Genomic DNA, 15,775 nt, shown 5'->3' on the forward strand with positions numbered 1-15,775 from the left:
GGGCCACTGCCAGCAAGTTTACTTGAACAGATAATCTATGGAACACAGTAGTGAAAAAAGAAGATTTAAAATGAGTATTTAAGAAAGGCATAAAACTACCATTACTGAACTCAAAAGGGACAAAATGAAAACAGTGACTGCAAAGGAGGATTGATAGAGATATACAGATGTATATTTAGAGATAGGAATTGGAAGCAACCAGAAGTGTTTTTTAAAGTCATGCTAGAAATAGTCATAGCATGACATAGGGAGTGGGATTATGTTCATGGATACTTGAAGAGAGATTCAACTGAAGTTGGGAAGGTGGATGTGAGGCGAGAAGGTGATGGAAAAGTTAAAAACGATCCCCAAGTTGGCAAGCTTAGGAAGCCAAGATGGTAAATATATTGTATCTGATGAAAAATCTGGAATGGAGTGGTTATTTTAGGTGTGGTGAAAAGATGAATTTGATATTCAAAATTCATATAATCAGGAACTGCATTGTGTATTTAAAGTAAAATTCCATGGCATCTTCTCCAGCTTTTATCCACCCCAAATTCAAACTTTTAATCCCCCACCATAGCAAAAAGATCAAAACACTTTATAGGAAAAAATAATTTGGAAAGTCTGGGTTATAAAGCCATACGAACTTGGTATTGATATCTCAATAATGGATTTTGTTAGATCACAGATCTTCTATTTCTAGCAGCCCTATGCAAAGATTGTGAAGACTGGATTTTTTTTTTCCATTCACAATTGGTACATAAGCTTGTTAGGTATCAAGAGTCCTCCGTCCCTCCCTTCTTCCTTCCTTCCTTCCTTCCTCTTTCTCTCCTTCTTGTTTTGGTTGTGGGTAAAATTCATAGGACATGTACTTGTGTCACTGTGGCTACTCAAGATATTGACTAATGATTTTAGTTATATAACTGACTCTGATTAATAGAATATATATTAATTCTGGGTATATTTTATAGATTTGTCTCTTTAACTGATCCTAATAAATATTGGGCCCCATCCTGTTTGTTCAGAGAATAATTTGTTCTGGATTTATATTCAATAAATAAATCACCAAAGTGTCCCAGGACATACTAGACACCACTAATCTATAGGAAGATTTGCACCAGTCGAGTCCGTTTTATTTAGGCAAATATTTCCTTATTAATTCAATACAAACCAACTTCTCAAAATTATATATATATATTTTTTGGTAAATGTGTGTCCATGTTTCCATCATTAACTTACAAAACTTTATTCCAGTTTAAAATGTTAACATACTTCTCCCTTAAAAAAAAATAAAATTGTCAGAATTTTTCTCCTAATTTACTCATTTCTTCTCTTGAAAGAAAAATTAATAATCTCTATGCTCTAAGGTCTATATTTATCTCCTTGAACATTTTTCCACTTCCTTACCAAACAACAAAAACAATAAAGAGATAAACTAAATAAATGGAAAGAGAGAGAAAAGAACAACTATAGGCACCAAAGTCTGATCTGATTCATAATAATAGAACGGAAGTGATTTTTACAAACTTACGGTATTACATATGAGGACTGCATCTTTCAGAGTTTGAGTTATCAATATTTGTTCAACATTTGAGTTATCAATATTTGAGTTATCAATATTTGTTCAATATTTGAGTTATCAATATTTGTTCAACATTTTCTAGTAAATATTTCATACTGTTTTTCTGTAAATTTTATGGCTTGTCACAGATATACACTTCCTAAATGATGATTCTGTAAAAGGAAGACATTACCCAGAGTTACACTATTGCTGTCACTTCATACTTACAGCAACTGCCTCCAGGATTTGTTTGACAGCATCTGCAGCATCTCGTTCACTATAATATCCCTTTTCCACAATCCTAAAAAAAAAACCATGAAATCCTTCTCAGACACATGCATCTGGTTGAGTAGATGTTAAAAGAAGTTAAATTAACGTTAAAGAAGATTTATCTAAACAATTGCAGCAGGCTACCATGACACGAGGGGAAAGATTTCCATAAGTTGGCACTCTACAAGTCTTTAGGTTTATTTAGGAAAATGGAAAACATTTATTTTGCCTAGGCTTGAAGTTTCCATCCTATTGAGGACAAAAAGTTCTTTTTAAACTTTGTATTGCAAATCATTTTAAACATATACCAAGTAGAGAATATACCATGAACCATCCCATTTAACTGTCATACTGCTTCAGCAATTATAAATTCATGGCCAATGTTGTTTTATCTATCTAATTAATTACTTCCCCTCCTCCTTTATTATTTTAAAGCAAATATCACACATCATATAATTTCATTTATAGATATTTAAGGAGGTATCTCTAAAATAAAGGACCTTTTAAAAATCATAACTACAATGCCATTATGTCTATAAATTACAGTTCCTTAATATTATCAAATATGCAGTTTCAACTTTCTAATTGTATTGAACATGTTAAAATTTGTTTGTTTTTTTGAATCAATATCCAAATAAGGTCCATGCAATTGATTGGTTGATATGTCTCTTATTCTCTTTTTACCTGTAGCTCCTCTCTCCCATTCCCTCACTCACTCTCTCTCATCTGCTTTTCTTTTCCAAATAAATGACTTGCTCTTTTTGTATAGATTTGGGCAAGAAATTATTCTTTGAAATTAAAGTCTTTCCTTTTTTAATTTCAAGAATTTTCCTGAGTTAGAATGTTTCATATTTATTTTCTTCCATTGCTTTGGTTTTCTTCGTTGGGGTATGCAATTACACACATATAAGAGGTTTTCTACTTTATGGACCCAAGTAAACAAAACAAGAAATGAAAGAAGAGAAATAACAACAAATACCACAGAGATACAAAAAAAAAAATCATAAGAGAATACCGTGAACAGTTAAATGACAACAAATTTGACAACCTAGAAGAGATAGAAAATTTTCTAGAAACATTCAACCTGTCAAGACTAAATCAGGAAGAAACAGACAATCTGAACAGACTGATCAGTAGTATTGAAATTGAATTTGTAATTAAAAAAAAAACTCCCAGCAAACATAAGTCCAGGAGCAGACAGCTTCACAGGGGAATTCTAGCAAACATATAAAAGAGAATTAATAGCTATCCTTCTAAGACTATTCCAAAAAATTTAAGAGGAGGGAAAACTCCAAAATTTATTCTCTGAGGCCACCATTACCCTGATACCAAAACGCCAAAGACAATACAAAAAAAAGAAAATTATGGGCCAATATCTCTGATGAATATAGATGCAAAAATCCTCAATGAAATATTAGCAAACCAAATTCAACAATATATAAAAAAGGATCATACACTATGATCAAGCGGGATTTATTCCAAGGATGCAAGGATGGTTCAATATTTGCATATCAATCAATGTGATGCACCACATTAACAAAAGGAAGGATAAAAATCACATGATCATCCCAATAGATGCAGAAAAAGCATTTGACAAAATTCAACATCCATTCATGATAGAAACTCTCATCAAACTGGGTATAGAAGGAACATATCTCAAAATAATAAAGGCCATTTAAGACAAACCCATCGCTAACAACATACTCAACAGTGAAAAGCTAAAAGCCTTTCCTCTAAAATCAGGAACAAGACAAGGATGTCCATGCTCTCCACTTCTATTTAACACAGTATTGTAAGTCTTAGCCACAGAAATTCAACAAGAAAAAGAAGTAAAATAATCCAAATTGGGAGGGAAGAGGTAAAACTGTAACTGTCTGCAGATGACATGATACTATAATATAGAAAATCCTAAAGTCTCTACAAAAAAACTATAAGAATAAATGAATTCAGGCAAGTTGCAAGATGCAAGATTAATATACAGAAATCTATTGCTTTTCAATACACTAATAATGAACTACCAGAAAGAGAAAGGAAGAAAACAATCCTGTTTAAAATTGTGTCAAAAAGAATAAAATGCCTAGGAATAAACTTAACCAAGGAAGTGAAAGACCTATACTTTGAAAACTATGAAGCACTGATGAAGGAAATTGAAGGTGATACAAAGAAATGAAAAGACATCCCATGTTCTTGGATTGGAAGAATTAATATTGTTAAAACTTCCATACTACCCAAAGCAATCTACAGATTTAATGCAATCCCTATCAAACTACCCATGACATTTTCCACAGAACTAGAATAAATAATCCTAAAATTTATATGGAACAATAAAAACCCCCAAATTTCTAAAGCAATCTTGAGAAAAAAGAACAAAGCTGGAGGTATCACTCTCCCTGTCTTCAGACTATACTACAAAGCTACAGTAATCAAAACAGCATGGAACTGGTACAAAAACAGATACATAGATCAATGGAACAGAATAGAGAGCCCAGAGATAAACCTACACACTTATAGTCAATTAATATATGACAAAAGAGGCAAGAATATACAACGGAGAAAAGACAGTCCCTTCAATAAGTGGTACTGGGAAAACTGTACAGCTACTTGTAAAAGAATGAAATTAGAACATTTCTTCATGCCATATACAAAAATAAACTCAAAATGGATTAAAGACGTAAATGTAAGACCTGAAACCATAAAACTCCTAGAAGAGATTGTAAGCAGAATACTCTTTGACATAAATCATAGCAATATTTTATCAGATCTGTCTCCTAAGCAAAAGAAGTAAAAGCCAAAGTAAGAAAATGGGACCAAATTAAATTTAAAAGTTTTTGCATTGCAAAGGAAACCACTGACAAAATGAAAAGACAACCTACTGAATGGGAGAAAATATCTGTAAATGATATGAACAATAAGGAATTAATATCTAACATATATAAAGAGCTCATACAAGTCAATATCAGAAAAACAAGCAAGCTGATTAAAAAATGGGCAGAAGACTAGAATAGACATTTACCCAAAGAAAACCTACAGATGGCCAACAGGCTCATATAAAGATGCTTAACATCACTGATCATCAGAGAAATGCAAATCAGAATCATAGTGAAATACCACTTCACACCTTTCAGAATGGCTATCATAAAAAAACCCACAAATAACAAATGTTGGCAAGGATGTGGGAAAAAGGGAACTCTTGTGCACTGTTGGTGGGAATGTAAATTGGTGCAACCATACTGGAAAACAGTAAAAAGGTTCTTCAAAAAACTGAAAATAGAAATACCATATGATCCAGCAATTTCACTCCTGGGTATATATCCAAAGAAAACGAAAACACTAATTCAAAAAGTTACATGCGGGCTTCCCTGGTGGTGCAGTCGTTGAGAGGCTGCCTGCTGATGCAGGGGACACGGGTTCGTGCCCCAGTCTGGGAAGATCCCACATGCCGCGGAGCGGCTGGGCCCGTGAGCCATGGCCGCTGAGCCTGCGCTTCCGGAGCCTGTGCTCCGCAACGGGAGAGGCAACAACGGTGAGAGGCCCACGTACCGCAAAAAAAAAAAAAAAAAGTTACATGCACCCCAATGTTCACAGCGAAATTATTTACAATGGCCAAGATATGGAAGCAACCTAAGTGCCCATCAACAATGAATGGATAAAGATGTGGTATATATAATAATGGAATATTACTCAGCCATTTTCATTCACAATTTGATTTTATCATCCATTCAAATAACTAAACCAATCCAAATTTAAACGACAGACGCTTTAATTGGGCTTTAGTAGCTAAAACTGCTGAGACACTATACACTTCAAGCTTCTGATGATTTATAAAATGCCTCCAGTGTACACATGTATATAGGATACTTTTATAACCTCCCTGATGAAAACCTAATATTGAAGTAGCAGCTGAACCCAGAGCCAGCACTTAGTGGTAGAGGCTGCAGGTCTCTCCTCTCCATCTTCTTTTGCACTTGGGAAGCACAGCAACATCTGGGTAGAGTTCTAGCTTTGACTTCTGTCTCCTCATCTCTTGGGGTCCATTCCTTAGCACGCTAACTTTTTTTTCTTGTTTTGCTTGTATCTTATTTTTTTGTTTGTGTTGGGCTTTTGTTTTCCCTTTGTGTGTGTGTGGTTTGCAATGATGTACTTGTCTAAACTTTGAATTGCACTTTTTTTTTTTTGCGGTACGCGGGCCTCTCACTGTTGTGGCCTCTCCCGTTGCAGAGCACAGGCTCCAGACGCGCAGGCTCAGCGGCCATGGCTCACAGGCCCAGCTGCTCCGTGGCATGTGGGATCCTCCCGGACCGGGGCACGAACCCGTGTCCCCTGCATCGGCAGGCAGACTCTCAACCACTGCGCCACCAGGGAAGCCCTGAATTGCACTTTTTAATAAATATTTGTAATAATTAAAAAAAAAGAATGAAATTCTGCCATTTGCAACAATGTGAATGAACCTAGAGAGAATTATGCTTTGTGAAATAAGTCAGACAGAGAAAGACAAATACTCTATGCTATCACTTATATGTGAAATCTAAAAAATAAAACAAACTAATGTATATAACAAAACAGAAACAGATTCACAAAGGGAACAAACAAGTGGTTACCAGTGGGGAGAGGTGAGAAGGGAGGGGGACGATAAGGGTAAGGGATTAAGACACAAACTACTATGTATAAAACAGATAAGCAACAAGGATATATTGAACAGCACAGGTAAATATAGCCATTGTTTTGTAATAACTTTAAGTGGAGTATAATCTATAAAAATATTTAATCACTATGTTGTACACCTGAAACTAATATTGTAAAACAAGCATACTTTAAGTTTTTCTACTTTTGATTTACATTGTTCTTTTTACTATGATTTTCTTAATTTTAGCTTATTTTGCAATATTAAGTTATAATTTCATCTATTTTGTGGGCATATCCTCCCGACATGCTTTCATTGCCTAAGGGGACCCTATTCTACTCCTTATTTTCTGTCCTCTTATAATCCTTTTGTATAGTAATTAACTGAGCCACATCTCAGTTAAATTTGTTTTCTTAACCTTTTGACTGAGTGGTAGGTCACGATATCTGTTCTAGTTTCATGGCTCTCAACTTTCTGGTTACTTTCATGAAGCATTCAAAAATTGGACCTCATACTTTCTGAGATCTCTTCTCTATCTGGAACATCATTCCCTTTCCTCTACCATCTCTACTCTGATTACTAAAGTCTCTTTCCAGAAGTTTCTCCTAAACACAGGTTTTTTTCCCCCCAAAGAGGCTTTAGATATTAATTTCATGAGTTCACAGGGCCTTGACTGCATTAGTCTCTTCAAACCTTACTGTGGGTGTAGCCCTCGCACTTCTCAGAAATTTGCATACCAAAAAGCCCTCAGCTTTCTTCTTATACTGGCCCATCCTGCTCCCAAAGATTTGGAGATTTTAGAGATTTGAGTGTTCTCCTATTCTTAGTTCCATCACACGCTCTGTTGCTTCCTTTGCTTCTTCTTACATAAATGCTAATACCATGTGGCTCTTGCAAATTGTCATTAGTTTGTCCTCAATCACTCATATTTTAGCTTCATGGAGATACCTTGTCATCTGGTTTTGCTATAGATACTGTCAGCGAGGTTTTGGTTTTTTAGTCCTAGTTTCTCTGTCTATTCTTATGGGGATATTTGGGAAGACTGAAAGACTACTTTGTTGTGGTTTCTGTCTTCCCAGAATTTCAAGAGAAAACATATTTTTGATAGACTGTAGATCACCAACTTGCACGAGATGTTTTCAGCTGACAAAAAGTTGTGGTAAAGACATTTGAAAAGGTCAATTCAAAACATGAGACAAAACAACAAAAAACAATTCTAAAAAATTGTTGACTTTTTGTAATTTTGGATTGAAATTTTTCTTAGATGGTTAGTACCTCAAATAGTATAGTTATTTTTCAGAAAGTACCTTCTTTCTATAATGTTGCAGCAAGAAGTTTTAAGTTCTCAAAGTAGCTGGTGTTAGAAGCTGAATTTTGAAAATGTTTACAGGGGCTTCCCTGGTGGCGCAGTGGTTGAGAGTCCGCCTGCCGATGCAGGGGACACGGGTTTGTGCCCCGGTCTGGGAGGGTCCCACGTGCCGCGGAGTGGCTGGGCCCGTGAGCCATGGCCACTGGGCCTGTGCGTCCGGAGCCTGTGCTCCGCGACGGGAGAGGCCACAACAGTGAGAGGCCCCATACCGCCAAAAAAAAAAAATAAATAAATAAAATAAAATTAAAAAAAAATAAAAGAAAATGTTTACAAAATAGGGCATGAACAGAACAGATAGGACAAAATAAAAAAGATGTATTACAAGAAGATATCTTAATGATCATAATTATTAAGATCCAGAAAAACTATATTGATGCAAAAATTCCAACGACTTTCTCCATTCAATTATTTTGAACATTGCCAAGAAACACAAACTCATCATATTTTTAAAGGATGAAAGATGGAATATCCCTCCTCACCTTTTTATTTATTGGATACCTGTTATGCACCAGGGTCAAATAAAATGTGAAAATAGATTAAAATATTCAGGGGGTTATTATTAATTGGTTCTTAAAATAAGTTTTCATATGATATTTCCTTAGAATACGAATTTTTCCAACTCATGATTAAGTTACATAATCTACTTACTAAAATTTTAATTGAAATGGTTTCTTGAACTATACTTTCTGAACATTGTTAAATAGAGTATGAGAGAAGGGGAAAAGAAGGACTATTGTGTCAGTGTAAGTTGAGAACTTCGGCTACCATTACATTATCCTCTGCGTTGCTCTCTAAATGTGGATTCTGTGGTACATCCATCAGCCAACACAAATGTAATTAGTGCATCCTCTGTGTGCTGCACCTGCTTGGTTTTCTCCAGTTGTTAAAGGAAGGGAGTTGTTACAAAGATGATGGAAAAGAATGGCTGATAATTAACTTTTTTTTCCATCTCCCATTCTCCCCAGATGGGGAGAGAATCAATTACCTCCCGTCTGCCATAAACAGTGTGGATTTTCCCATAGTCACTCTTCAAGACTAGAGCTTTACCACAACAGCTTTGTGATACCCCTCCAGGGAGTGCTACTCATGGCTTAGTTTATGCAAGAAGTACTCTTCGGGGTTGTTACAGAACCAACTTGCACAACCATGTGTGGCCTTCCTGATGGGAATCCCTCCTTGTCTGCTAAATACACATGAGTTCTTATGAGCATCCCTACCCCTTAGAAAGGAACTGCTTCAGCCACTAGAATTTCCTATCATTTGCTTTATTATGAAGCCTCAAGCTTTGACCTAGATATGATATTTATACATTTTCATTTTGATATAATTTAGGGTTAAATGACTGTGTTCAGAACATGTCCTTGTGTGAAAGTCTAGTGACTGGCTGGATGGAGGAGTGAATTTTCTTGGGAGCTGTTTTCAGGTAGCATAGAGGTAAGGACAGTAGGTGTAAGAAGAATGGTGAAAATTTCATTAATTTTCTATAATATATATGTTAAATTAGTAATATACTTCATCTAATTAATGGAGAGGATGCATTCTAACAAATATATCCATTCATTTATTTATTCAGTAAATATTATGGAATGGCCACTATGTGCTGGGCACTCAGTAGTAAACCAGAGATGGCCTCTGCACTCATGGGGTTTCTCTTGGTATGAGTAGACAGACAACAATCAACACAGTGTGCTAAACGCTGTGATAGAGATATTAGAGAATGGCCTGGGAGCTCCTAGAAAGGGCAGGCAATTTATTCTGGAGGCTATGCAGGGTGAGAAAAGGATTCCAGAGGTAGTTCAGACCTGAAGGACATACAGAAGTTTTCTAGCTATAGGGAGAGTGGGAGCTGGGGGGTAGGATACGTGTAGGGGAGGAGTCTGGGATTGGAGAGAAGGGAAACTGTTCTAAGAGAAAGGACCAAGACTACAGTGAGAATTAGATTGTGAGGATGGAGTAATGATATTTAATCAATATTTTTAACTGTCTAATGTGAGCCAGGTACTTGCTGGATTTAATAAAGAATAAGATTTGGGTTCTGTCCCAGATGAGACCACAGATAGTAGAGAAATTACTAATAAATACATCATCATAGATGTAATATATGTTATACTAAGGTTTGTACAGCCAAGAAATTTATTAATTTTTTTGTCAGAAACATCTCTAGAGCAGACGTGTGGGGCAGAAGCACAAATGCAGGTGCCTTCCCCACATCGTCTCATGTGAACTCTGCACACCACAGTTTGGTCCTACCATCAGAACTCAACTGTTTCTCTTCCAGGCTCCTTCTGCTGAAAGGAATTTTGTTCCCAGATGATTTGTTCATCAGAGTGTCACAGGGATAGGTCTCTGAAACTCAGACATTCAATTCAAAATATTTTATAAGTTGAGCCAGGCCATCCATGACTGACTGGGAAGAGCAATAGCAGGGAACTTCTCAAGTTGCAAATGCAGGTTTGTAACTTAGAGCTAAGATTGTAGGTGAAGATATTAGTGACCAAGCAAAGGAAAGTGAAATCGTGCATCTTCTTCTCTTCATTTAGGTAGCAAGACTACAGCAGATGTGTTTGGTCGATGTCTTCTGCTGGGTACTGTGGGAAAAATCCTTAGCCTTCTCACTAGACTGTTGCTTTGGTCACCCATGGAGCCTCGCTCCAAGCCTCGCTCATAGTAGGCGGTCAATAAATATTTGTGGAATCAATACTAATTGCTAGGTGAATGGATGCCAGAAAAATTTCAGACTGTGGACATCTGGACAACTCCTTTGCCTATGTCCCTTATCATGCAGAACAAAAGTACTGGACTAGGGAAGTGATGCTCACTCGTTGCAAGCACACTGGCCATGGATCCAGAGGGAGAACCGCTGTATGTATACATGCTTCCCAAAGCAACATGCAACAGGTAGAAATGTGATTGTTATCCTTAGGAATAAACTCACAGTTACATAGTTTCTAGATATTATTGTAATAATATGGATCTTTTTAGAAACTTATTTTGAACAAAGTCAAAGTGATTCAATTCAGCAAAATAGAGTATTTGTTTCATGAGGCAACAAATAATTCCTACAAAAAATTTAGTTGAAATTTTAAAAAAAGCCAATTAAGTTGAACCACATATACACAGTTAAGAGTTTATAGCTTTATGCAAAATATACTAGTGACTTCAATTTTTAGAAGCAACAATACGTTCAATAGGAGTTTTAGAGCTGTAAAAACAGGAGAATAATTTTGGTTGACATTTCTGTCTTTTGTATTTAAACATACTTATCGCTATATTTCTTTTCAGATTTAGTAATTTCCTTTTCATGTTTCTTACATAATAAGAAGGCAGTTAAGATGCTACCAGCGTTTTAATATCATTTTCAAAGGTCCAGGGCCATGTAGTTTTTAGCTATGCTGCACAATTTCCTGTTGCTCCATTGTAAGCTGTGCTAAAAGTAAAATCTCTCCTAGGATTTTAATCACAACACTGACCCAAAAGGCTGCCCTGGTGTCCCAGTTCCTACTGGGAAGGAATCACAATGGGGTGTGTTTCCTTCGACTCCCAGGCTGTGATTCTTTGGCCTCAGTAGGCGTTATCACTCCAAGACCATGCCTTTTACTTCCACTGTTTGCTACATTGGCCCACATGCTCTTGCCCACAGTTGAGACTGTTTTTCTTCTCATCATTTTAAACTTGTAGGATGAGAAAACACAGGCAATGCCTATTTCTCTCCAAGGATCTGCTTTAAAATATGACTTTTGTACATTTGCTTCTGTCACCTTAATTGCTGCAAATTGAATTGAGCTCATCTCCAGCCCAGCAGTTAGCACAGACAATGCAGCTGAAGAGCTCTAATCCAATCATATCCTGAGGCCCTCAGACTTCCTGGCACAAAGATTAAGAGCCCTACTGCTCTCCCCGCCAATGGCAGCTTTTTCTTAAATGGAGATGTTATTAGATGACTGTAAGTTTATATGAGAAAGACATTGGTCTGGTGAAAATGTGTACTGAAGGATCGAATGACACAGGGTAAAAGCCCCAAATAATATGAGTTTCAGGAACCAAGTTTTAAGGGCTGCCAGTACATCATTATGCTGCTACATACAAAACTGTATTTAAATGAATTCCGCCATACCCTGTGTAAATCCACCACTCCTACATAAGCTTCATTCACTGCTTTTTCTTATTACATTCATGTCACCTTTGTCTGTATTGATGCTTTTTCTAAGAACTCTCCCAAAGAGTATTAAATTCATATGCTTAAAAAAAAAAACAGTTTCAAAGGGTACTACTAGCACCGGTTAAATTTGAGAAGCTAGGGAGAGAGTGAGGGAATTGTGGATCATTGTGGCTGCTGGACAAAGAGCTGACAGTATAGGAGAAAGAGGAGGCCAAATCAAATTGTAGACCTGGCAATGGGCCTAAGGGATTCCCAGTCCAATTCTCTCATACTGTAAATGAAAAGCCTGACCCAAAGATATATAAATTGCCCAAGAGCATAGAGTTTATTCAATCATTCATCTGACAAATATCTAAAAATTACTTGCTTTCTGTCTAGAACAGCTTCTAAGATGGACATGAAGATACTCATATCTAACCCCCCCAGTCAGTGTGCTCTGCCTTGGCCATCACTTTGCCCTTCCCTCTACCCTTCACCTGCTAATTTTCTATTTCCCATTTAAGATTCAGCTCAAAAGGCTCTATTAGCTCCCTGAAGTCATTTCTGGCTTAGAAGACCCCCTTAATTTGTAACCAATGTACTGTGTTTATGCCCCAATTATAGCATTTATCTTCCCCACATGAATCCTTACAGCCAAATTTGTGACCAGTCTCTAGCAAATGCAAAGTATCTTGTGATAGGTTTTTTGTGTACTACTGATTCTTATCTTTATTTTTTTAGTCCCTTGTCATCCTTTATTTTTTAATCTTGTGATAGTGTGGTTGTCTCTATAATCCTAGTACACTTTTTTGGAGGTGATGGTAGTATTAAAAGTAATATTTGGGTCCATATCACAGTTTACTTTCCCTCTTCTAGACCGTGAGCTACTTGAGGGTGAAGACAACGTCCTCTGGTTAACACGGTGGTGAGAAGAGAATAAAGTGGGTAGTGAATCTGAAATGGTAGAATGAGGCCAGACTATAAGGGGTTTTGTTTGCCATGTTTAAAAGAATTTACTTGAACTAAAAGTAGTGAGTAGCCTTCTGGGCTGATCTGTGATCAGATGAGTGCTTTAAACATAGATGGATGGAAGAGAGTGAAACTAATGCCAGTTAGGAGTCTATTGCAATGGGAAAGAGAATGTGAAGGCTCAAAAGGACAGAAGCAATGGGAAAGGGGAGAGGGAATGGATTTGAGAGCTGCTCATAGAAAGAATTGTGGGGAGGGGGGCAGGGAGAAGTGAGAGGAAGAAGGAGAAATCAGTGATTAGCTTAGCTGTTAGGTCAGTTCACAGAAGTAGGGAGGAAAAGCAAGATTGAGAGTTGAGGGAAAGATGCTGAGTTCATTTCAGGACATACTGATTTAGAGGTGCCTATGGGACTTGTAGGTGAAAATGTCTAGCAGATTGTTGAAAATACTGTTTCCATCTCTGCTGAGACAACAGTCACCAATGTGACTGAAGCCACAGGAGAGCATCCAATTTACCTATGGAGAATGTATGAAGAACTTTAGGAAAGGCAGACATTTAAGGGATGAAAAGAGGAAGAGGAACTCAAGAAAGGGATCAAGATAAAGAAAACCAAAAAGTAAGATAAAAACCAAGGGAAAAAGATGCTGTCAAAAACTGTACTAAAGATATGGAGAGGTTTTTTTTTTTTTTTAATTAATTAATTAATTTATTTATTTGTTTTTGGCTGTGTTGGGTCTTCGTTTCTGTGCGAGGGCTTTCTCTAGTTGTGGCAAGCAGGGGTCACTCTTCATCGCGGTGCGCGGGCCTCTCACTATCGCGGCCTCTCTTGTTGCGGAGCACAGGCTCCAGACGCGCAGGCTCAGTAATTGTGGCTCACGGGCCTAGTTGCTCCGTGGCATGTGGGATGTTCCCAGACCAGGGCTCGAACCCGTGTCCCCTGCATTGGCAGGCAGATTCTCAACCACTGCGCCACCAGGGAAGCCCCAAGATATGGAGAGATTTAACCAACAATATAAACTAACACAGACCAGATTCTCCAAAAACACATAGCCTCTGGCCTAGGCAGATCCTTAGTGCTTCTGGAAAGAATTTATTCTTGTCTGTTCTCACATTTCCAACTTTACCACTTCTTTCCTCAAGTGTTCTATTCCATTCTCTCCCAGCCATTGTTAGGAGATCAATTTCTCTTCAACAATACTGAAAGAATAGAGCCTATCAAGTCTGAGCTACTTAAACCTCTTACACTCTCCTCTCCCCCAACACAATCCCATTCCCAGTCCTAGGCAACCACTGCTTTGCTTTCTGTCTCTATAGGTTTGCCCCTTCCGGAAATTCCAGATAAATGGAGTCATAAAATATGTAGTCTTTCCTGTTTTTTTTTTTTAAATTAGCATAATGTTTTTGAGGTTCATCCATGTTACAGTATATATCAAAGGAACATTCCTTTTCATTGGTGAATGATACTCCATTGTACATTTTGTTTGTTCATTTGCCTGTTTATGGACAATATAAGTTATTTCCTCTCCTAGAACGCACCCTACTCTGTCTGCAGGCATCCATTTGAGCCTGCTGTGATGCCCCCATGGGACTCTGACCAGGAGTCTCATATTTTTTCCCAACATCCATGAAGGTGTACAAGGCTAACTTGTTAGTTTGTAAGTAGGCTAGAATTATATCCCAGCCCTGATATTAAGTCCTCTTTTTCAAAACTGTTGTGACTATTGTAGGTCCTTTGATTCTTCTGCAGCTTGACTATGCTTCTGAAGAAGAGGGAAACTTTTTTTTAAAACAAACCCTTTTATGTGGCTCTAGATCTTATTCCTTCAGTGTCTTCTCTGGGATGTTCCAAATAAAAGTCCCTCTCACACAGATCTCTCCTGCTTCCCCATCCTGTAGCCTCCTTCCCATCAGCAAATTAATGTGTTACCAGTGTGCCAGCTTAAAATAATAGATAAGCCTCCATTTATCCTGTGTCCCTTTCTACTACCTCACTTTTATTTTTCCCTTCAGAGCCAAGCTTCTGGGAAAAGTAGACTTTAAATCTAGTCCAAATCAAAGTATATGTTTTCTTCATATGTAGCCAGATAAAACTGCATAAGGGAAGACGTATTTAAAATATCCATGGTTGAAAAACAAGTATATATATATTAACGTTTAAGTTAAGCCAACACTTAAGCAGAACAAAATGTTATATTACTAATTTGAAGTTTTATTTTTAAGTATTAAGAGTACTGGCATTTGCTTACATAGCAGCAGCATGGCATGGTAGAAAAATCATATGCTTTGGAATCTAACGTACTTGAGTCCAGTTTCATTTAATTATTGTTGTTGTAATTATTAGATCCAATGTAAACTGAGTGACCTAATGGTAGTTAAAGGAACACTCTGATCCTCAGTTATCTGGTCTACAAAATGTATATATCAAGGCCTACCTTGTATATGTGTTGCTGTGAAGATTAATGAGATCATGGTTAGTAGAATGCCCTGCCACTGCCAGGACCGCAAAAGGCACTCACAAATGGCCCTCATTATAGTGACAAATTATCCTTTTAGACAATAGGATTTTATAGGTCTTCACTTTAGACAATTACATTAATGACTAATTTTTGACACAATAGTCTTCACAAATTCAGATGTGTTCTGATTTTGGTTAACGAGAATACCAACCATGACACAACTCCATGGAGACTAGAGAAAAGACCCAAGTTCCATTTCTAGAATCTTTTCCTCATGACAATGTCCTGAAAATTCCATTTACTTCTACCAAGAGTAAGAGACCCAGGAATGCTGAAGTAGAAATGACTATTAGGACTGATATACTAGGACTCTGTCAGGTAATTAATGGGGTAAATTCATAATCCCCA

General features: G+C 37.1%; 1 protein-coding gene across 1 annotated transcript in view; it reads right to left on the reverse strand.

The window, feature by feature from the left end:
* Positions 1-15,775, reverse strand: part of CAMK4 (calcium/calmodulin dependent protein kinase IV) — a gene marked incomplete at its 3' end in the record, with an annotated part of 222,803 nt that overhangs the window by 57,624 nt on the left and 149,404 nt on the right. The window contains exon 5 of the mRNA XM_079703277.1: positions 1,772-1,844. Within this exon, the coding sequence (XP_079559403.1) occupies positions 1,772-1,844 (73 nt within the window). The remainder of the gene's footprint in view (positions 1-1,771; positions 1,845-15,775) is intronic.

This window comes from Hyperoodon ampullatus (genome assembly GCF_949752795.1).
Source record: "Hyperoodon ampullatus genome assembly, chromosome: 4".
Lineage (NCBI taxonomy): Eukaryota > Metazoa > Chordata > Mammalia > Artiodactyla > Ziphiidae > Hyperoodon > Hyperoodon ampullatus.